At 45.0% G+C, this 23,591-nt stretch overlaps 1 protein-coding gene across 1 annotated transcript; it reads left to right on the top strand.

Annotated features, from left to right (window-relative positions):
• Positions 1-400: 400 nt before the first annotated feature.
• LOC147417724 (uncharacterized) lies at positions 401-23,262 on the top strand. Its single transcript, XM_086506618.1, has 14 exons — positions 401-678; positions 772-857; positions 1,019-1,074; positions 2,488-2,535; positions 2,621-2,721; positions 2,832-2,944; positions 3,243-3,342; positions 3,475-3,630; positions 3,837-3,897; positions 3,987-4,081; positions 4,631-4,773; positions 4,860-4,946; positions 23,051-23,140; positions 23,217-23,262. The coding sequence occupies exons 1-12, from the start codon at positions 598-600 to the stop codon at positions 4,876-4,878; spliced, it is 1,059 nt and encodes a 352-aa protein (XP_086362744.1). The 5' UTR covers positions 401-597; the 3' UTR covers positions 4,879-4,946; positions 23,051-23,140; positions 23,217-23,262.
• Positions 23,263-23,591: the final 329 nt, after the last annotated feature.

The following is a 23,591-nucleotide window of genomic DNA, read 5'->3' as shown; positions in this document are numbered from 1 at the left end:
TGTCTGGGTACAAAAATAAAATGAAGTAAAGTAAAATACTAAAAGAGAGAGAGAGAGAGAGAGAGAGAGAGAGAGAGAGAGAGAATCTTCGATGATTCCCTCTTTTTACGAAATTGCACCCACACTCACATGTCGCAAGGGTTGAACCATAGCAGATGAGCTTAAAGTCCCTCGCCTTTACCGCTAGGCGAACTACCCTTTGGCAAACTCGTGGCCCACCCCTCTTTCCCACTAAAATTGTCGGACAGGTTGTGAACTCAAGACTTGTTCGATAGATGGAAGAAGTCTGGTTGAAAATTCTCTCAGCTCCCCTACTCGTTCCTCTCGTTTTCAGTTGCTACACGTGGGGAGTAGAAGCCACGTACTTACCCAAGTGGCAACCTGCATGACCACCCTCGCCATTCCTGTGTGCTTTTCTATATTTCTTGAGCGCGCGCGCGCGCGCGAGAGAGAGAGAGAGAGAGTGAGTGTGAGTGAGTGAGTGAAGTAAAAGAAAAGTAGTAGTGCGCACACAGATCACGGGACACATATACTAGTATTAGCCCACCAATTCTAGAGTGCTTCTAAGAATACCACAGTGCTCTGCGGAATTCAGCTATGTCGGCTGGAGCTTTTCTGGGTTGCATGCTGTCGATGGCTACCCCAAGCCATCTCTGTACAGACCAAGCTCCTTTGCAGGTAATCCTTTTCTTTGATGTGTGTGTGTGTGTGTGTGTGTGAGTGAGAAAGAGGATTTACTAATGGAAGTGTTTGAATGTTCTGTTGAAGCAGTGTGGATCTAAGTCTACATACTTTGGAGTGCGGCCATTGATATTGCAAAGTGGAAGAACCGCGGCATCAACATCAGACAGGAGCAGGTAAAGCAGAAATTTCCCATGAACATTTTCCACAAACCTTATTAACTTTTGCTGCTTTTACATTCTCATCAAGCTCAGTTTAAATTGAAAGTTTGGCACAAGTACTCATCAAGTGAAGTAGGCTCAATTCAGCTTTTGCTCTTGTTTTTCCCTCTCTTCAGGTTTTCAACACTTGCCATCAGGAATGTCTTCACAAAGGCGCCGGATCCAGTTAAAAGTAAGCAGTTTTGTTTTTGCTTCCATTTGTCATAAATACTGCATGTCATGGGTCACATGAAGTGTGAACCTCTTCGTGCCAAATGAGTTAAGCAAGCCCCAGGGTATTGACTAAGGGTTACTGTATGGTATCGCATGAGTGTACATTGATGTTTTTTAGGGCAAAAAAGATAGTTCTTACAAAGGAGGGATCAATAAGAGGCAATTTTGGTGCACGTAGGTGACATCTCCCAAGTACTTCTAGTGAATCCCCTGGGAAGCAAGCAAGTTCACTAGAAGTACTTGGGAGATGTCACCTACGTGCACCAAAATTGCCTCTTATTGACCCCTCCTTTGTAAGAACTATCTTTTTTGCCCTAAAAAACATCAATGTACACTCATGCGATACCATACAGTAACCCTTAGTCAATACCCTGGGAAGCAAGTTAAAGGTGTAATTAGTGTCCTTACCAGAAGGGTTTGAGAGCTCAACTTCAGAGAATGCACACTAATAGGTGCTTTGATTATTCTTTTTTCTTTTTCTTTTGAGAAAAAAATCTGTATTACAAATCTTCTTCTTTTCTGTGAGAAAAGACAAGTCTGTATCACTATGGGTCCTTGAGGTACAATGACTCCAAGCTCGGTGGTCGTATAGGAGTCATATAGAATGAACCAGGGCAGGGTAAAGGGGAACAGAAACAAGGACATTGATTTGAAACAAGGAAAGGGAGGGGAGGGGGATGTAGTCTAGAAAAGGTTGAAGTGGAGATAGCACCGAGGATTCGGGCCTTCTTTATGGCCACGAGGCCTCACAAATATGCCGAGATAGGTATGAATATTTCCTGCAACACCCTTAGATGCCATTGTTGGCCACTTATTAATCTCAAAGCGGGCAGCAACCTTCAACAATTGAGAGGATGCCTAACCTTATTTTGAGTTGGGGCAAGAGTGTGCTCCCTGTTTGAAGTGGAAATTGAAATGATACATGGCTGGAGTCGCATTTCAGGAATGGAAAAATGCATTCCAACTATGGCAAGGGATGGGTTGGGCATTCCCTGTTTCCATGGGTGTTGCATACCTACGGATTTTGGCATCAGTACATTTAGCCGTAGTTGTTTCTAGTTGGCATCCCTCACATATTTTCTTCCATTCGTGCATAGATTGATCGAATGCCATTTTCCTTTTAAATTCGAATTCAAGCTCATACAACCAAGAAGTCAAACCAAGTCCCTTTTTGAATGCCATTTAATGTCATTCTGATTTTAACTCGCCTTCTCGATTCAATAACAGAAATAAGAACCAGATAATTATTGCTTGGTTTGGGTTGGACAGGTTGTTGTAGTGATGATAGCAAAAATTTAATTTCTCTGAGGCGTTATGAGTGCTGAAACAATGGCAGTACAGGTTTAAATTTTCCATTTTGTGCTTTTCTCAGGTTCGGAGCCAGTCAAGTATGGAGAAGGAATCAACGTTGGGATTAATGGTATCTTTGTTATGAAATTGGCTTCTTTGAATCAAGTGTATGTGATGTATGCTCTCACTCATGTTGTGAACTCTCATGTCATCAGGGTTTGGCAGGATTGGCCGATTGGTCCTACGAGCAGGGCTTGCAAATAGGAGAACAGAAATTGTTGCCGTAAACGATCCTTTTCTCGATGCAAAGCAAGCGGTACCATACCATTCCAGCTCTATCATGTCAATATTCTGTCAGTATGTGTGTACCCACATACTGTGTTCAGGTAGAGATTTGGCATGTGATGAGATTTGTGTCTTTTGCAGGCTTATCTATTAAAGTATGATTCCACTTTTGGGCCATTGAAGGCACACGTTCAGGCTATTGATGATAAGACTATCGAAGTTGATGGCTTGAGGATTGCAATGACTGCATATAAGTATATATATTCCCTTGTTGCTTGTGTAAGCTTGCATTATAAGGAATGCTATGAAATATCAGACTTTGTAGCATGTCAATATCAAAAGCAGATGAAATTTTGCACTCTTTACACTTTTTGAAGCCAATGTGAAAATGAGATGTATCTTAGTCTGTGTGTGCAAGCAATGGAACAAAATGTAGGCTTAAGAGTAGTTGAATAGGTACATGTGATGCTATCTTCTATGTGCAAAGAGTGTGAAGTATTTTAAGGACGTCTTTTCATTTTGTATCATCTTTTCAATGTGCTGTACCTTCAGAGAGCCTAAAGATATACCTTGGGGAGACCTCGGTGCTCGATACGTAGTGGAGTCAACAGGAGTTTTTACATCAAGTGAGAAAGCGAATGGACATTTACAGGTTTAGATAGTTTCTGCTTTGATAATATCACTTGCCCATCTTCATCTTGTTCAGGTCAACACTACATAAGAGGCTTCAATTGAATCTTGTTTTTGAACTTTCCAAAAGCTTATCATCGTCTTTTCACCTCAGAGCAACTCCGTACAAGGCGTGGTGATCTCAGCTCCTGCAAAAGATGATGTTACTCCGACTTTTGTACTTGGAGTAAATCATGAACAATATGATCCTAACATGCAGATTGTATCTTGTGCATCTTGTACAACGAATTGCTTGGCTCCTCTTGCTAAGGTAGAGATATTTTTAGAAAAAAATTTATCAAAGGCAGACTGTCTTGAGGTACAAGCCTTAGCATTCATTTCCATGCACACACATGTATGTGTACTCACACCCACTGTACCCACCGTCTTATAACTTATATGCTGAAGTTTTATGAGATGTTGGTTTCCATGTTACTTTTTAGTTCGAGGAATTATGTGCTTTTGTTTTAATTGTAGGTGGTTCATGACAATTTTGGTATTGAAGAGGGCCTTATGTCAACCATTCATGCTGTTACCGGTAAGAATCTCTCTGTTTGCCAAAAATGGCTTGCTATAACAGTTCAAATTGGGATAATGTTATTATTTCTAATGTATTATTTTTGTCAGCGACTCAGAAGACTGTTGATGGACCCTCAAAGAATTGGAGGTCTGGTCGGGGAGCCTTTCAAAATATAATTCCTGCTAGCACAGGTGCTGCAAAGGTTGTGAATCAGTCCTTAAGATAAACCACACTTTGTACGCATGTTTGTCCACATTGTAGAGGATCCACATGTATTTTTCAAAGAGGAGAGAAGAGGAGAAGTTTTAACGTCGTAGGATTAGTCCCAAGAGACCTCAAAGATCTATCCAATGAGTTTTGAACTCTTAAGACCAATCGACCACACTTGGGTGATAGAAAGGTAACTCCAGTTTCCTCTTGTTCACACCCACACACATGCACACCCCCGCGAGAAGAGATGAGAGTAGAGTGCCTTGTACTGTTGTGAAATGCTCTAGGAAAAGCTGGAGACATGGTAGTTTTTGGAACCATTAATTTAGTTATCATCCACAAGGTGGTTAGCTTGTTTCTTCTTTCGGCATGTTAAAACATATGCCCTAGAGGAAAAGGGGGAGGTGTATAAATTTGTTTTTGTGCCTTTGTTTTGCTAGTGAGTGGGTCCTTTCATCAGAGGGCCACATTGATTTCCTTTACATTTTGTTTTGAAATGCCTTGTGATAGGCTTCACCTTGTTTTAGTGGGTACCATGTAGGCTGTGGCTAAAGTTATTCCAGAGCTGAAGGGAAAGCTTACTGGAATGGCATTCCGAGTACCTGTGGCAGATGTGTCAGTGGTGGACTTGACTGTTCGGCTTATCAAAGAGGCATCTTATGAAGAAATTTGTGATACTTTGAGGTATGTTTTTGTCTAGTCAAATGTCTTTGTAACAATTGATGGGTTTGATTACCTTTGACGAAGCTTTCTATCGACTAAATTTTCAGAAAGGCGGCATCATCTTGACCCTTGAGGGGCATTCTTGGTGTGACTGATGACGAAGTAGTGTCCAGCGATTTTGTTGGAGAGGAGAGGTACTCAGTTGAAATGCTTACATTTCCTCGATTTGTTGTTGCTATGCAAAGATTACACATTTGCCTGACATTCATGTGCAAATGCATGCCTATTTTTTGTTGGAAAAGTATTGTATCCATGATCGACGTATAACGTGGCTGAAGAAGAGGGTCAGCCACTAATAGACTTTAACAACACCCTACAGAAGGGTTGAACTGAGCAGTGCTTGAAATAAACTTTTCTCAAAAAAGTGGGAAAACCTACACATGGAAAAATATAGAGGAAAATTGACTATTTTTGAAGGCTAAATTTCTCCAAATTTCAATTTGATGGTAAATTTCAAAATTTGTAGGCGGGATTCCATTAAACTTATTCTTTTGAGCACTAAAACGATGGAAATTGGACAGAGAGTGAGGAGGTTTGATGAATGAAATGCCAGAGAATGCGTGGAGGTAGTGGAGGTATTGCAATAGCTGTTCCACAATGATGACATAGCGCTAATTTCTATAGGATAGTCCTGAGGGGAGATCTTCACAAGCACTCTTTCTGTAATCACTCCCGGCGAGGGATAGGAGAGAGACACAGAGACCAAGTACAATCTTCCAAACTCTAGAACACTTTTATCACTTCAAACAAATTGAAACAAGTGAAGGGAGAAATGAAGTGAAATGAAATGTTATATTATCATCTTCAAAAGGCCAAAATGACCCATGAGACCAAAAAGTTATATCCATGTGACTCTAATACAGTGTCAAGGGATTATAACGATAAAAATTAATGAGGGTACCTAGAGTGGGTAGGTACGTAAGCCTAATCTACATCCTCATCATCATCAACATCCTCATCACATAATACATCAGCTCAAAACATATGGGGAGGGGTACAATCACATGAGGGCCAATGAGGTGCACAGTGGGGAAAGTGATCATGCCATACCTGGTGACGTGGCTGCCCAGTGCACACTCACATGCACCCTCCCTTGGTCACAAATGCTGACGTGGCAGATTCGCTGAAGTGATGATGTGGCTGCACTGTACGGACAGGCCCGCAATTTGCGCTCAGATCACGGAGATCCGTACAGTGACATAGCAGCTTTTGCGTGGCAGATTTTGGGCTGCTTTTATGGCTACGCACTTTGCAAAAGAGGAGAGAGAGAGCTTCTCTTTATTTACTCAAGAGAGCTTGTGAGAGAGAGAAAGCTTTTGCTTTATTTTTGGCTTTGCTTTTGGCATCCCTTGTAACCTTTAAATAAGTGGGCAAGCCTCCCACTTCTCAGAGCATCTGGACGTAGATTTTGAGAGTGAGAGCCTCCCACTCACTTGTACTTTTGCAACAGATTAATACAAAAAGAAACACCGAAAGGGGCGCCAGTCTTTGGGGCCAATATCTCTAGGCACGGAACTCCGCCGGGCCAGTGTCGAATCAATTGTGAATTGTGAACTATTTTGAAGTATATTCTTGTGGTGTCGCGGTAGAATCTCGACTTGGAGTGTCCAAGTCTGTTACAGTGGTATTAGAGCACGGCCGATCTCTCTTCTACGGGAAATCCGATCCTTTTCGTGGCACTTATGGATTCAGATAGAGCTCAGTCGACTTCCTCCGCATCCGGAGATGCGGGAAGAGATCATGAATGGCCCGCCTCCGCCTACTCAGGCGGAGCTCGAAGAGATGGAGCGTCAACAATTGATCGACGATGCAACAAAGATGATGCTAAATTTTGCAAAGGACTCGAAATTTGCAAAATTTATGAGCCAGACCTCCTTTGATGAGGTGCACTCATAGTGGTGGCAAACCACAGAACCACCCCTCAAACCGGCACTGAAGAAACCTCCTACTCCAAGGATGTATACAGAGCAAGAATTAGAAGAGGTGGTTGATGCATGGATTTCTCAGTTTTTTGATGCGCAGAACAAAGTAGAAAAGCACGACAAAAAGCAGAAGAAAGGAACTGACTTCCCGGGTTATTTGGGTCGTCAGTCTACATTTGCGTCAGCAAGAAAATAGAAGAAGCATCTTCGATTTGAAGGAGTATCCAGTTTCTTCTTCTTCTTCTTCTTCTTCTTCCAGTTCTTCTTCTTCTTCTTCTTCCATTTCTTCTAGCTCCTCTGACTCGAGCGAAGAGGACAGAAAAGGCAAAAAGCGAAGCAAAAAGCAAAGATTCGGAAAGGGCAAGAAAAAGGCAAAGAAGCCTAAATCTCGCCCAGTTGTTGATAGTTCTACTACCGAGGACTCGTCTTTAGATAGTTTGGACTCTGACGACAGCAGCTTTTATGCAAAGAAGAAAAATTTTTATAAAGCCAACCAGTATGACTTTTTGGAAGATAAAAGCAAGAAAGTCCGAGAGTTTAAAGAAGATGGACAATCAATTAAATTTGACACGTTTTCTGGTTATAGAGATGCTTCGAAGGCTTTATCTTTCATACAGCAGACATAGCTTTCTCATGAGGGTGTTACTCAGAGCACTCCAAGATTCAGAGAGCTCCCTCTTACTTCAAGCGAAATGCTCGAACTTGGTGGTCCATGCTTCTATTAAACAAGACAGCGCCAGTCAAATGGCTGAAATTTAAAAGGCTTTTTATTTCTTCTTGGTTGACTCGGGAGTACGAACGCGACATACGAACTGCTTGGAACCATCATCGGATGACCAAGAACGATACATTGGACGCATATTGCGAGAGACTCTTCTCTACCAGCTTCTTCATTTAAGAAGATCTCGTTCAAAGAACAGATTGAGTGGTTTACCTTCGGACTTCCTACAGAGATCCGAGATCACTGCTTAGAGCAAAAGTCAGATTCCATTCGGGAACTAATGAGTCATGCGAAACGGGGTTTTTCCATTCATTCAAGCAATTTTGACTTATCCCACAAATGAGATCATGACGCAGAGAACCAAATAGACTTCGGAAAATGAAAGTAGAAAGAAGAAGAGCACCCTAGAAATGAAAGAAAAGGATGCACGGCCCCGGCTCACTCCTCAAGAGAGAGCTCTCTACATCAAGGAGGGGAAGTGCTTTGGATGTGGGGAAACTTTGGATATCTCCGTGAAGTGCCCTGAAAAGGCACCGAAAGAACAGAACGTCAGAGGGCCTGCCAGGCGAGCTACCACCCGCTCGTCCTGAGGATCATACCATTGATCTGATACCTTGAAGCGCACCATAAAACGGCAACCTTACCGTGTGAGCCGAGCCGAGAGAGAGACCTGTTCGAGACTCATTGTCGATTGTCTCCGACAGGGACCCCAGGTTCACGAGTTTGTTTTGGACAGCTATTTGGGAGAACATAGGCACGCGGTTGCAGTTCTCGTTATCGTTCCACCCGCAGACTGACGGGCAATCTGAGATTGCTATTTCAGTGGTACTGGATTTGTTGAAGTCTTCTTCGTTGGATCAGAAGACTACATGGGAAAGGTTTTTACCTTTGGTGGAATATGCCTACAGAAACACGATTAACTCTTTGATGAGGAAGGTGCTATTTAAGATTATTGAATTTTCTACGAAGGTTCCACCCTTCCTTACCACAAAAGATGAGATTTTTCTTTGGAGCCGACCAGTTCACGAGGGACTTGGTCCGGAAGGCTTTCAAGAAATCTTAGAAAAAGGCAGCAGATCAACTTTTCCATGATTTGAAATTGAAGGAGAACGATTGGGTGCTCTTACATTTTGGGAAGGCACGCCCGAGAAAGAAAAAGGGAAAGGAGAGGCTTTCTTGAAAGCTTAGCATGAGATAGTGTGGACCTTTCCAGATTTTCCGAAAAGATAAATGATATCTCCTTTGGACTGAAGCTTAGCATGGACCTTTCCAGATTTTCCGAAAAGATAAATGATGTCTCCTTTGGACTGAAGCTGCCCAATATTTGGAGGATTCACTATGTTTTTTATGTGAGTCTCTTGAAGCCTTTTGAAGGCGATGTGCCCGATGATGAGCAACTTGAAATGGATGAAAACGAGGAGATCTTTGTTCCAGAACAGATCTTGGCACATAAGGACAAAAAGATTTAGGGTAAATTGAGAAGGCGGTTCTTGGTTAAATTCAAGAACTATCTTGCATTGGATGCGGAGCGAATGGAGGAGGACCTAGCAGATACTCCTCAGATTGTGAAACTTTACCTTGAAGCTTTTGGTTTAGCATAGTCTATTCTAAATGGAACCCCAAATTTAGCTTGGCGGGATATCTGGTGCACTGGGTATGCACAAGAGGGGAGTTACTCCGCTCTTTTGTCAACAGATGCCTCGATTTTTTATATTAGAGTCATTGATGTCTCTTTGAGCTTCAGGGATAATGAGAGCTGATAGTATTATGTTGTATGACTTTATGAACTGGAATTCTCGAACATGATACTGCTTTGTTCTTGACTTGTTTAAGTGCAGGAACTGATAGACGAAATGACTGCAGCATTTTGGTATGAATGATCTCGATAGACATGGTTGCAATAGGGGTTAGTCAATCGGGCATCTATGAGGTCTTGAGTGGATCTCGATGCAGTTGCTAATTGCATTGCCAATAAATCATTGTCTGAGATCCGAATGAATGTTGAATGTGATTTGTGATGTGATGTCAAGTGATGTCCTGTGATGTCGTGTGATGTGACTGTCTATTAATACACGTGCTAGATGTGTGTTCCTAGTGCGTCGGTACTAACAGTCAGTGTCTGCTAAGACAATTTATGGCTTCTGTCTGTTTTGCAGGCATAATCGAGGGCGATTACAATGTTTTCAAGAGGCGGGTATGTCACAAAATGGTGATGTGGTTGCCCAGTGCACACTCACATACACCCTCCCTTGGCCACAAATGCTGACGTGGCAGATTCGCTGAAGTGATGACGTGGCTGCACCGTACGGACAGGCAATTTGCGGCGCAGATCACGGAGATCTGTACAGTGACGTGGCAGCTTTTGCGTGGCAGATTTTGGGCTGCTTTTTTGGCTACGCGCTTTGTAACAGGAGAGAGAGAGAGAGAGAGCTTCTGCTTTATTTACTCAAGAGAGAGCTTGTGAGAGAGAGAAATCTTTTGCTTCATTTTTGGCAAGGCTTTTGATTTTGAAGCTTTTCGGCTCTGCTTTTGGCATCCCTTGTAACCTTTAAATAAGTGGGCAGACCTCACTTCTCAGAGCATTAGACGCAGAGTCTGAGAGTGAGAGCCTCCCACTCACTTGTACTTTTGCAACAAATTAATACAAAAAGAAATATCAAAAGGGGCTCCAGTCTTTGGAGCCAATATCTCTAGGCACGGAACTCCGCCGGGCCAATGTCGAATCAATTGTGAACTGTGAATTGTTTTGAAGTATATTCTTGTGGTGTCGCGGTAGAATCTCGACTTGGAGTGTCCAAGTCTATTACACCATAACTTTTTGTTATCGGCTTGGATACTCCAAGTGAGAAATCAATAGTAACACACGACAGAAACTTCATAATCATTGAACTTTTGTAGAGAGAGAGAGAGAGAGAGTCGACACGGCCTGACGTAGCTCCATGCCTAGGGTATTGGCCCCAAAGACTTGGCGGCCCTTTCGGTATTTCTTTTATATTAATGCTTGATCAAAGTACAGCTCCCATGGGTGCTCGCATTCAGACTCTGCGTCCAGATGCTCTGAGAATTGAGACCCCCTTGGGCTTCTTTATTCTTACAAGGGATGCCAAAAGCAACTCGTCAAAAATCTGCCAGTAAAAGCTCTCAGCGCAAAAATCGGATTTTCGTACATGTTTTTGAAAGTAATTTCAACAAAATAAATATTTGTACAATTTTTCCTTTTCCCGTCTTCTACAGAAAACGAGAGAGAGAGAGAGAGAGAGAGAGAGAGAGATCTTGAAACAGCCTGCACCTTAGAGAGAGGAGAGAGTATCTCTGGCATTGGAACTTTGTTTGAGAAGAGAGTATCTCTCTTGGCCACGCACATTCCTTTCGACTTTTGCATTCAATTATAAATTCCTACCCCTAGCACTATTTGACAACTCCTTTTTTGGAGGGGATCTACAGTCCCAGATCATTGTTGATCGTGGGCTGTTCAATCCATTTGGAGAAAAAACAAATGGGTTGGGTAGCATTTGATCTCATGATCTCCCCGTCTCACAGGGACAAATCCTATTAAGCTTGTGTGCATGTTTTGTTAAGCAAAGAAAATGGTAGCATTATATTGCATACTTTTGGCCCGTCGCGATCCTTTCACTTCGAGTTTGTATACAAAGTGTTCAAGATGGCTTGCAGAGTTCACATCTAATTTACATGCAAGTTCACAACAACTTCACATTTGCACCTACTTTACATCAAGTCATCAATAGTGGTTACTGAAAAGCGACGTTGATTTTCAACCTTAGATCCCCTCTAAAATTGAGGCGTCAATTAGTGACGAGGGATCTCCATCCCTACATTCGGAATACATGTGGACTAAAGCACCACCAAGCATTACACCTTTCTTTGACAGCTCCTACCTAGCAATCTCCTCGTGAATTCTCTCAAGGATACTTGCCTTCAAGGTGAAAGGGCGTTTTCTTTTCCTTCAGAATAGCACAATAGCAATTTTGCTTCTTCCATGGATTTACCTACGAAGGAAGAGAGAGAGAGAGAGAGAGAGAGAGAGAGAGGGCGTTTTCTTTTCCTTCAGAATAGCACAATAGCAATTTTGCTTCTTCCATAGATTTACCTACGGAGAGAGAGAGAGAGAGAGAGAGAGAGAGAGAGAGAGAGAAGGCGTTTTCTTTTCCTTCAGAATAGCACAATAGCAATTTTGCTTCTTCCATAGATTTACCTACGAAGAAATGAAATGAAATTACATGTTATATTAATGTCTTCAAACGGCCAGAATGACCTATGAGACCAAACTGATACAAAAGTAGTGAATCTATTACAATGTCTTGGTACCTTAGTACCAAAGTACTAAGTGTGAAAAGTGTGAAAGTGTGAAAATAAATGTGAAAAACTAAATACAAAGTATTAAATAAACTTCTTAGGAGCATTCTGGGTGTCTGGCTAGAATGCTTCTAATCCTTTGTTGTAGTCTCCTCCGCTGAAGTGTGCTTCTGCGTCTTGGTCGTGGTCGTCTCGATTTCCTAAGCTCAATCGCCCTGTCAATTAGGGGGCCTTTGGTATGAATGTGGGTACTCCTTTGTGCTGGCTGCTGGCCTCTTGCTTCTCCTTCCACTCCTACTTCTCTTAATCCGAAGAAATCTGTGATCTGCCTCTGAGGTTGTAGTGCTCTTTGTCTTCTCATTAGGTTATCCCTGTGCCGATGTAGTTCCAGTAGGTACAAGCCTAAGCATCTTTGATCTTGGTATTGCATGATTCTATCTAGAGGTCCAAAGCCTTCTTTAAATAGGCAATGGAAACGCCCACGTATCTCATAGTATACGGTGCAGTGGCATATGTAGTGTAATTTTGTCTCCGGCTCCATTCCGCATAACTTGCAAATTCTGCTCTCAGGTGGGATTCCCCTAAATCTACCAAATTCAATTTCCAATTGGTGTGAGGATGTACGAATCTGACCAATAGCACATCTCAAACCATGAGACAGGTGGGTATCCATGTAGCTCGGGCGAATCACAAATCCATCTTCAGATAGCTGTAGGAAGTTTTCTTTGTAGTCGGCCATCTTCGTGCCCAATTCTTGTGTAGGGTCTACCCATGTCCTCTTAGTATCCAACTGTATAAGATCCTGTCGGATGATTTTATTAATCTCCGTTCGTGTAATTGCCAGTGATGGAGCCTCAAGAGAGTATTGGAAGGGAGGTAATCTTTCCATACTGAACCCGTGTCTTTGAAACCACGAGGACAGTTGCGCATACCAGCATGATGTATCCCCTTTCATTGCTAATTGTCGAGAGGATTCGAGGGCTAGTCTAGTATATCGGCAATTATTTGTATCCCACAAACCATGTATAAAGGACACTGATCTGGTAAGAGCTTCAATTTCTATCAGAGGGACAGCTAGTTCCGCTCGGGTAATCGCGTGTGGTACAGAGGCCTTGGCTCTAATCATTGGGGAAATCATAGATACCAAAGGTCTCTCCATTGACTTCCAATTATCCTGATCCATAGATGGTCCCCAAATCTGGACCCCATAAAGCATAGCCGAAGCCACCACAGTATCAAAGAGCCAAAGTTTTGTTTGTGGTTCTTGAAACTGCACTTGTGAACACATCCTCTCCAACCCTCCCAAGGCCGCAGAGGCTCTGGATAATCTAGCATCCAGTGCTTTCTTAAGAGTAAACTTCGGTCCTGCAAATACCACACCAAGGTATGTGTATGCATCTGTGTACTCTACTGTATCCTGGCCATATGCAAATGTAGGTATAGATCTTTTCCACATAGACTGAATCAGTCTCTGGCGTGAAAGTATATCGTGTGTGTCTTCTTCCTTTGTACTTGAGAGGCATTGTATTGGAAGGAGATTGATAAGGTCAAGAGAGCACGATCCACTGCAATCCCAACCGGTCTGGGTCCCACCTTAAAGTCCTCGATACTAGAAATAAAGCTCGGTGAAGTCATGACATAATCCATTGTACTGGCCCCATGCCCGTGCGGGAAGCACGTGAATCCCCCAGATAAAGGGAAATTCTCTAGACCATTAAGTATGGCCAAACCATGTATAGTTGCCATCTCCATGAGATGTCTCCCATATTCAGTGTGTGCTTTATCTTGTGAGTTTCTAGTAACCCCCCTCTGTGATAAATCCACTTCAGAATAGCACAATAGCAATTTTGCTTCTTCCGTGGATTTACCTAGAGAGAGAGAGAGAGAGAGAGAGAGAGAGGTGCACTGCCCAAATAGATAGAGGGAGAGCAAAGGGGGGAGGGGGGGTTCTTTGAGAGAGAGAGAGAGAGAGAGGTGCATTGCCCAAATATATAGAGAGGGAGAGCAAGGGGGGGGGGGGGGCTCAAAGAACCCCAAACACCTAGCACAATAACAAAGTCAAGAAGGGGAGAGTATCTCATGCGGATTTCACCAATTTTCCAATTTCTCACTATTGTATCTCAAATAGATAGAGGGGGAGAGCAAGGGGGGAGGGGGGGGCTCAAAGAACCCCAAACACCTGGCGTATCTCGTGCGGATTTCACCAATTTCCCAATTTCTCACTATTGAATCTCAACAGGGGTTTTGTTTGACCTAGTAAATCTCCATGGGGAGCACATGTCTTACTTTCTCGAAAGAAAGATAACACTAAGCATTTTTGCTTGAATTGAAATGTAACGCTATGCATTTTAGCGTGGATTACAAAAGGTTGAATGAACTTTCTGTTAAGAACAAATATCTCCTGGCTTTATGGAGCTTTATATTCTTAAATGATGAGGGACCTTTGATCAGGCTATCATGAGGTACGATCAAATTGGAAGATGTTCCTAAAATAGGTTTCCATACATGATATCGTCACTACGAGTTAATTTGGTTTGCTAATGCTCCTAATAGATGATAAATGATTCGTTGATCATTATATCTTGATTTATAGCAGTAGTGTATCCCAACACATTGCGTATGTATGCATTCTTTTCAAAGTACTTGGAACTGAAAAGCTTTATGCTAAAACCTCTTAAGTGCAAGTTTTTCACGAAAGCTTTTTTATCTCGGTTATTTTCTTACTCGTGATCGAATTCGCGTCCATTGCATTGATCTTGATAAGCTTGGCAAAGTACAAAACTGGCCCAGTGTGAGGAACATGCGCCAAGTGAAGTCTTTGTTAGGCTTTATTGGATTCTTTCGTAATTTTATCACGAACTACTCCAAAAGTGCTGCTTAGCTTAACGCAACTTTTGAAAAGAAGGATGAGAGGACCAAAAAGTGTGAGACCTCATCGTAAAGGTAACCTTATTGTCTTAAATGAGTGTCTTGATGAGAGTTTTAAGATAGTAAAGCACTTGGTGACTATTGTACCAACGCTACATATTGTGGATCCCAGCAAGCCATTCGTTTTGAGATGGATGCTAGTGATTATGCCGTTGGTGCAGAACTCTATCAAGATGAATGTCTTGTTGCTCTTGTAGTTGCCCCAATATTCTCCTACCAAAATGTATATAGCCTAGGAACTATGAGAAACTCAGAAAGCTGCTCAAGGATTTTGTTTTACTTGCTTAGTTCACTTCCCATTAGAGGTATGGAGCTGCTTGGTGCATGAAAGTCTGTGCTATGATCGCACTAGGAGGTAGTAATTGTTAGATGTGATATAGAGCTACAATGCCTTGCCAAGTTGATCCTCTAATGGTCTCCACACATACGTCTACTTTGTGTCTTTCTTCACATGACAGCATTAAGAAGGGAGCCAGCCTGCGCATCAACGCTGGCTTAAGCTTGTTAGTTCTGGGTGCTTATGGGGTAGGGAAAGGTCTTTTACTGACCTTTCCCCATAAAAAGTGCGACCCCGTGGCAACCAGCGGGGAGCCGGGAGCCATGGAGGGAGCAGTTTTTACGAGGGAAGGGCCAGTAAAAGACCTTTCCCGGCCGTCAAGGTCTAGGGGAGGGGGGCCAAGCACTGGACTCTGACGACGAGCACGTGCAGTCCTGCAGCGCAAGTACAGGCAGCCATTTTTCCGCATGCTGAGGTGTCATAAAATGATAGCCAATCATTGCCATGAGTGATTACGTGCTGACTTGTCTCACATCTGACGGCCCATGCTGAAATTACTGTCAGTAATGGACAGTAGATGAGTGGCCGAGATCCCCTGCCCCGCGACCCTGGACCTTGACGGGGGGGGGGGAATGGCATTATTACACCGCAAGTTCTTTTGCAGCACATGCACACACAAACAAGAAGGCTACTTGTTAAGCATAGGATACCTCCAGACCTTACGATCGAAATTGTTGAGAGTTGCTGGAAAAGGTAACAGATTGAAGACCAAACTTTTGCTCTTAAACACAGTAAAACCATGTCTTAGTCAAGGCAATGCTCATATCAATCTGTGACAAGTTTCTGATGGAGCTATGCATTCAGTGCCTACGTGGGCCTAACGAATGCCCTTAAGGAGGAAGATCTCAAATTTTTAAAGGGTGTTTGCTAGTGCCCCATAGGTAGATGCCCTCGTAAAATATCATTGCCCAAGCTGCTTCAAGAAGCAAGTCAGTTTTGTGATGCCCAGAAGTCATCCTAGTGAAAAGACAATGTTTTATGCAGCAGAGTATAGTCATCCTTGCTGTCAAGCAGGCAGGAGACTCGGATAGCATTCAAGCTGAGCCCAATTACGAGGGTCTTTCCAGAAATCAGATGAGCCTCTTTGCAAGTGCAATACATATGGATGTGACGATGTGAGATCTGTTTCTCCTTTACAGAAGGATGAAATTAGGTATTGTTGTCACTCACAAAAATGCATGAATATGCCCATTCATGTTGCACCCTCAGAATTGAGTAGCTCAGCTTGTCATTGACATTTAAGCCTTGTGCAAAAATGCTTTGTACTAAAAACTTTTTCTGAGTTGAATGGGGCAATGAAACCCTTCTTAATGCATGTGTGTGTGTGTGTGTGTGTGCGCGCGCGAGAGAGAGAGAGAGAGAGAGAGAGAGAGAGAGAGAGAGAGAGAGAGAGAGAAATGAAATGAAATGAAATGTTATATTAACATCTTCAAAAGGCCAAAATGACCTATGAGACCAATCAGTTACAAAATAGTGAATCTAATACCATGTCTGGGTACAAAAGAACTAGAAAAGAACTAGAAGTGGAACAAAACACTACTACTACTACTACAATCTAAAACTACGTGGGTGTAGCAGCTGATACAATAGGTACCCGGTAAACTGGATGTAACAGTGTGTGAAACAAAGATGGAAGAAATGGTGAGGATCCATCCTCATCTGCACTCTGGATGTCGAGAGAGTATGGCTCGAATCTTCTGTTGTAGTCTCCGTCGATGCTGTGTAGCTCCTCTCCTCAGTCGCGGTCGTCTGTATCTCTGTAGCTCCAGTGCTTGGTCGATGAGAGTGCCAGTAGTGGTCGAATGAGTGTGGGACGAGCTCTGCAGTGGTGGCTGCTCCTCTGGCTGTCCCATATCTAGTGAAAAGAAATCTGTAATGTGTCTCTGGGACTGCCTCTCTCTAGCTCTCCCCAGTAAAGTGTCTCTACACCTGTGTAACTCAAGTAGATATAGTCCAAGACATCTCTGATCCTCATAACTCATGACCCTAGATAGAGGACCAAAACCCTCTCTGAATAAGCAGTGGAAACGCCCCCGTATCTCATAGAACACTGTGCAATGACATATGTAGTGCAACTCTGTCTCTGGCTCTCTCTGGCATAATCGGCATATCCTGCTGTCTGCTGGTATCCCTCTGAATCTACCAGTCTCAATCTCGAGCTGATGTGAGGATGTGCGTACCTGACCAATGGCACAACGCAAACCATGAGACATATGTGTGTCCATGTAGCTGGGTCGAATCACAAACCCATCTCCTGTGAGGTGGAGAAGATGCTCTCTATAGAAAGCCATCTTCGTGCTCAACTCCTGAGGCGGCTCTATCCATGTCCTCCTGGTGTCGAGCTGGATCAGGTCCTGACGAATGAGTCTAGTGATCTCCACCCGTGTAAGAGACAGCGAGGGTGCCTGAAGAGAATACTGGAAAGGGGGCAACCTGTCCATGGTGAAGCCATGTGTCTGAAACCATGAAGTCATCTGTGCATACCAGCATGAAGTGTCCCCCTGTAGAGCTAACTGTCTGGAAGATCGACTACATGGATTCCTATACGGCCTTAAGCCCTGGGCCCGTCGAGAAGTCGAAAAGCAGACCCCCACCACATGGGAAGTAGCAGCCAACATGGCCGAAAAGCTACGCGACACCAACTCAACCCAAGGATTCACTCCAAACAACCCTCGGTCCCACAATTTTGCCCCCGCCAGCTCTAGCAACTGGCCTCCTGTCGGGCGAGGACGCGGCTTTATGCCAAATAACAGAAACAACGACCCACGCACACCACCTCAGGTAAACCCGGGATTAGGCCGCGGAAATGGCACCTTAGTCCCCCGCAGCTCCTCTGCGAGCAACACTTACAGCGACAGGAATAACAACGAGTGGGTCTGGTGCAGCGACTGCAGAATCACTCATGGCCCCTACTACGCCTGTGTCCGCAAGCGATATCAGGCATCATCATCGAGCAGGGTCAATACGGTTCAAATAGAAGAACCACCCTCCCCCCCCCCCCAGAATAAGCAGCGAAGAGATGGATAACCCGAGCGCTGACCAGCAACTGCGGATTGGAGCAGTGTCCCTCCACCCTCAATGCATGGCAGCATCTATCACGGACATTCAGAACCTATATGTCCAGGCAACCATCGGATCCCAGCAGCAGTGGATCATGGTAGACTTAGGAGCCACGCACAATTTTCTCTCCCTGCAGTGCGCTGCTCGCCTAGGCCTACGTCTCAGCACCGTCAACGAGACGACTGTCAAGTTTGCACAAGGCAACGACAGCAATGTCAAAGCAGCCCGTCAAGTCAGGATCGAGATTGGCGAATTCACTTGTCGACTTGACTTCATCGTGGTCCCAATGGACGACTTTGAGGCGATCATTGGTCTATCCTTCAATGACAAGTACCTCATTGCACTCCTAGGCATGAAGGTAGATCAACTCCTGCTGAACAATCAAGGCAAAGCAGTTACAGTCCAAGGCGCCAGGCTCACAACGAAGCAAGCATTCACACGTCAGGCGCATCTCCAAACCAAAGCCCCCCCCGTCAACCGTCAAGACCCCGCTCAGCTAGCAGCACTGAAAGGCAAACAGAAAGTCCCGGAGCACTCCTCGCCCAGACTCAATCTCATGAGTGCAAAGCAAGCAGAGCGGGCCTTCAAGAAAGGGGCAGAGGTTCACTTATGCACCATGCAAGCAAAGGAAAAGCCCACAGCCAGGCTCAACTCAATCACCGTCGAACAGGCCAAGGTCGGTGATCCCTCACTCAAACCCATCCTACAGAAGTACAAGGATGTGATGCCCCCGGAACTCCCACCCGGCCTCCCCCCTCCCCGTCAAATCGAGCACACCATTGAGCTCATCCCAGGCAGTACACCTCCGGCCAAGGCCCCCTACCGCATGAATGACACAGAGCTGAAAGAGCTCAAGAAGCAACTCGAAGAGCTCGAGAACCAAGGCTTCATCCGACCCAGCTCCTCCCCCTTTGGAGCCCCGGTCTTGTTCGTCAAGAAGAAGGATGGCTCGATGCGACTCTGCGTGGACTATCGGGCCCTCAACAAGATCACGATCAAGAACAAGTACCCAGTCCCCCTCATGGAAGATCTCATGGACAGGCTACAGGGAGCCAAGTACTTCACTCGCATCGATCTCCGCTCCGGCTACCACCAAGTCCGCATTGCCCTCAAAGACATTGCGAAGACTGCCTTCCGCACACGTTACGGCTCCTGGGAATGGATGGTCCTAGGGTTTGGCTTCACGGGTGGTCCTCGCACCTTCTGCAGGATCATACATGACAGTTTCCGCGACATGATTGATGATTTCCTCATCACGTACATCGATGATCTGCTCATCTACAGCAAAACCCTCGAAGAGCACCAGAAACATGTCGCCGCAGTACTCCAACGTCTCCGAGAACACCAACTTTATGCCAAGCTAGAGAAGTGCGAGTTTGCTGTCCAAAGCATCGAGTTCCTCGGCTTCATTGTCACGTCCGACGGCATAATGGTGGACCCCAAGAAAGTCGACGTTGTCATCAAGTGGGCCCCTCCGACATCAATCAAAGAAGTCCGCGAGTTTGTGGGTTTCTGTCAGTACACACGCCGCTTCATCCGCGACTTCAGCAAGATCACTGCCCCGCTCACAGAGATAACCAAAGGCCACAAACCCTTCCAGTGGACCTCCAAAGAAGAAGAAGCGTTCGAAAACTTGAAGATAGCAATGTGCGGTACCCCCGTCCTCCGACTACCCGACTTCACTCGGCCCTTTGAAGTCCATACAGATGCTTTAGATGGTGCCATCGGCGGTGTCCTCATGCAAGAGAATCAACCCATCGCCTATGAATCTCACAAGTTCACCGATGTAGAGACACGGTGGACCACTCATGAAAAGGAAATGCTCGCCGTCGTCCACTGCCTCCGAAAGTGGCGACACTATGTCCAAGACAAGCACACCAAGGTCTACACAGATAACATCTCCCTCAAATACTTCCAGACTCACCAAAGATAACCCCCAAGCAAGCCAGGTGGCAAGATACACTGGCAGAGTACGACATCGACATCATCCACAAGCCAGGAATCACCAACGTCATGCCCGACGCCCTCAGTCGAAGGCCCAACCTCAACGCCATCTCAACAGCAACCAGCACCCTCCGCCAACGCATCCTCGACGCCCAGAAAGCTGACCCAGCTGTCATCAGAATGCTAGCCGACCACAACTCTGGTAAGACTTCCATTGGCCTATTCGACATCAAGGACAACCTCTTCTATGCCCATGGAAAGATCTACATCCCCAATGACCCAGAGTTAAAGAAAGATCTCATGTGGGAAGCCCGTGACTGCAAGCTAGCTGGACATGGTGGACAAAAAAGGTCGTATGACAAGCTCCATCAGCACTACATGTGGCCAAAGATGAAGGACGACGTAATCGACTACGTGCGTACCTGCCCAACCTGTCAACTGGTCAAAGCACAAAGAGTCAAACCCGCCGGCCTCCTCCACCCCATGCCAACACCCTCAAGGCCCTGGGATATGGTAAGTATGGACTTCATCGTCGACCTCCCCCCCTCCCACGGCCACACTACCATCATGGTGGTCGTCGACTACTTCACCAAACAAGCGCATTTCATCCCGGCAAAGCCTCCCGTGACCGCCTACCAAGTAGCCAAACATTTCTTCGCCAAAGTCTTCAAGTACCACGGCCTCCCCCTAGCCATTGTCTCTGATCGCGACACCCGTTTTCTCAGTGATCTCTGGCGGGAACTTTTCAAGCTGCTAGGCACCCAACTCCGGTTCTCCTCCGCCTACCACCCAGAAACCGACGGACAGACTGAAAGAGTCAACCAAGGCATTGAAGACTACATCCGCAGCTACGTCAAGGCAGATCAGAAGGACTGGTCCGAGTACATGGACGTCCTGGAGTTCCACTACAACAACTCCATCCACAGCAGCACCGCCTATACACCGTTCGAGCTTTCCACAGGTAAAGAGGTAATCACCCCCCTTGCATTGGCAACAGGCGATGTGCATGCCCAGGATCTGGAATGTGAAGAGTTTTTGCAGCAATGGCAAACACGCATGCAACGCGCAAAGAAGAGTCTCGAGCAAAGCAAGGTACGCATAGCCAAATACGCCAACCAAAAGAGAAGACCGGCCGAGCTGTTCCAAGAAGGTGACTTGGTACTGGTAAGCTCCCAAAATATCACCCTCCCTCAAGGCCTCTCCCCGAAGTTCAACCATTGATTCTACGGGCCATACAAGGTGCTCAAGAGCTACAACGACATCACCTACAAGTTGGAGCTACCCCCACAAATCAACATCCACAACGCTTTCCATGTAAGTCTCCTCAAGAGGTTTGCACCGGATAGCACCTATGGTCGGAATGTCCCCGAATATGTAAAGGATGGCCCGCCAAATGAGCCGGAGGCCATCCTAAAGTCGCGCTTTGGGCGCCGGGGACAACTATTCTATGTCAAGTGGCGCAACCGACCCATGACGGAATGCACTTGGGTACCTGAAGAAATCATGCTTCGTCTCGGACGACCCCTTGTGCTCCGCTTCTACAACATGCCCACTGAAGAGGAGGACATCGATCAACATGACACCACATAGAATAGTCCTCACCCCCCTTGTAACTAGCACCACCCTAGGTAGCTAGACATTTTTGAGCAACACCAAACTCCCCTCCTTGTAAATATCCGCCCCTCAACCTCGGCAACAAATTTTGTATCAGCACGTTTCAAACCCCGGCTTGACGTGGGCGTCAAGCTCTCTCAACCCGGGGGAGTATATAAGGGTAGTATGTGCCACTACCCCCAACTTGCGAGCCCCCGTTTTCCTCATTCTCTCTACGTCCCTTGTATTCGGCACTTTCTTAATATATTGATCGTTCGTTCGTGTCCCTCACTCTCGTGTCCCTCTTGCGTTCGGTTTTCAAGTTGTCCCTCGTATGTGCGTTTGCTTGCCTGCAGGTCCCGTCCGCAACGCAGGTGAGCCGACGCGGCCCCGATTCCGCGACGTCCCGAGCTAGGGCGTCACACTAGAGAGAGAGAGAGAGAGAGAGAGAGAGAGAGAGAGAGAGTTGTGTTGCACGAAACGTTTCAAAACTAGAAACATCAACGTGCATTCAAGAACATGAAACGGCAACCTATACGACCAAGAAACTACGGGGTACACCCAATTGAGAGTAGGCAACCACACAAAAATTCAAAGATATATTGACTGTAGAGTCTTCCTCTCGCATCAACACATACGCACAAAAGTGTTCCTTGCTTGTGATTGTGCCAAGAGGAGAATTCTGTAGAGTGTTGTGGTTCTCTATGTTGTGCAAAGAAAGTATTCCGCTCTTTGTAAACGTTTTTTCCCCCTCTAGTTTTCAGGGTTTAGATTCTGGATAAGGGGGCTTCTTTTTAATGGAGGGTGCTCGGTTCAAACATTCCTAAAGCAAGCAAGGGCTAATTTAGGTGGACCGAGACCGAGACCGAGACCGAGAGAGAGAGAGAGAGAGCTAACTATAGCAGCATAACTTGCACTCCTTGCTCTCGTCTCTATTAGTCTCTCTTTGAACTGCTGCTGTCGGCGAGTTTATTACAATGGCTTCAAAGAAACGCTGAAAAAACAGCATCTCAAAATAGCTTCGAAAAGCCTGAAAATTGTGTACAACATTTCATAGACACCACGCTTATATCACTCCCTGCAAGCAGGCAGTGCCAATAAACGCGAGCATGGCTTTGTTTTTAGAGTAGCGTGGAAGTCTTCATACTGCCTTTTCGACTAAAAAAAAGCAGCGTGGAAGTCTTCATATTGCCGTTTTGACGCGTTTGGAAACACATCCCCAGCCAGAAATGTGTTTCCAGCTGCTAGGGCTAGCATTTCATGCAACACAGATCTGGGCACACAAAATTGAAGTGGTTTTTACTGGTTGTGTGTGTCCTTTGATGTGCCAATTTTTGTTTTGAGTTGGCAGATTGTTGTTAAAATGCAAGTATGCAAAACTGCATTGTGAATCTTGTTCGATGGGTCTTGTGGATGCAGGTCGAGCGTGGTTGATTTGAAAGCTGGCATAGCTCTAAGTAAGAAATTTATGAAGCTGGTGGCATGGTATGACAACGAGTATGGATACAGGTAAAAGTGACACAACTCATGTTTCTGTTGTTGGGTACATGATGTGCAGCTGAATAATCTTGCATCTGTAATGCAGTTGCCGCGTCGTCGACCTCGTAGCCCACATGGCAGCAGTAGCATCCAAAAACTTGAACTAGAATTGTATCCTAGCTTGTAACGTTGTAAACCTTGTAGGCAGGCCAGGCAAGCATAGAGGAGAAGACGACTCGCTGTATTCTTGTAATATACCTGTGAAATAAACCAGTTCAATTTTGTCCTCTCTCTGTCTCTCTCTCTCACATGGTCATTTTAGCTTTTATTTTACTTCATTTTATTTTGTGCCAAGACATTGTATAGGATTGTATCAGCTTGGTCTCATAGGTCATTTTGGCCTTTTGAAGACTTTAAATATAACATTGCATTTCAATTCATCTCTCTCTCTCTCCAAAAAGCTGCTCCTAGCCGGCAGAGA

Source organism: Adiantum capillus-veneris, chromosome 30 (genome assembly GCF_014529385.1).
Source record: "Adiantum capillus-veneris isolate H3 chromosome 30, ASM1452938v2, whole genome shotgun sequence".
Lineage (NCBI taxonomy): Eukaryota > Viridiplantae > Streptophyta > Polypodiopsida > Polypodiales > Pteridaceae > Adiantum > Adiantum capillus-veneris.
This window is presented reverse-complemented; position numbering and strand designations above follow the sequence as displayed.

Coding starts and splice junctions, on each gene's coding strand:
- LOC147417724 (XM_086506618.1), top strand. CDS start 598: ATGTCGGCTGGAGCTTTTCTGGGTTGCATGCTGTCGATGGCTACCCCA. Junction 3,631..3,836: donor GCTTGGCTCCTCTTGCTAAG/GTAGAGATATTT, acceptor TTTTAATTGTAG/GTGGTTCATGACAATTTTGG. Junction 4,082..4,630: donor CTAGCACAGGTGCTGCAAAG/GTTGTGAATCAG, acceptor GGTACCATGTAG/GCTGTGGCTAAAGTTATTCC.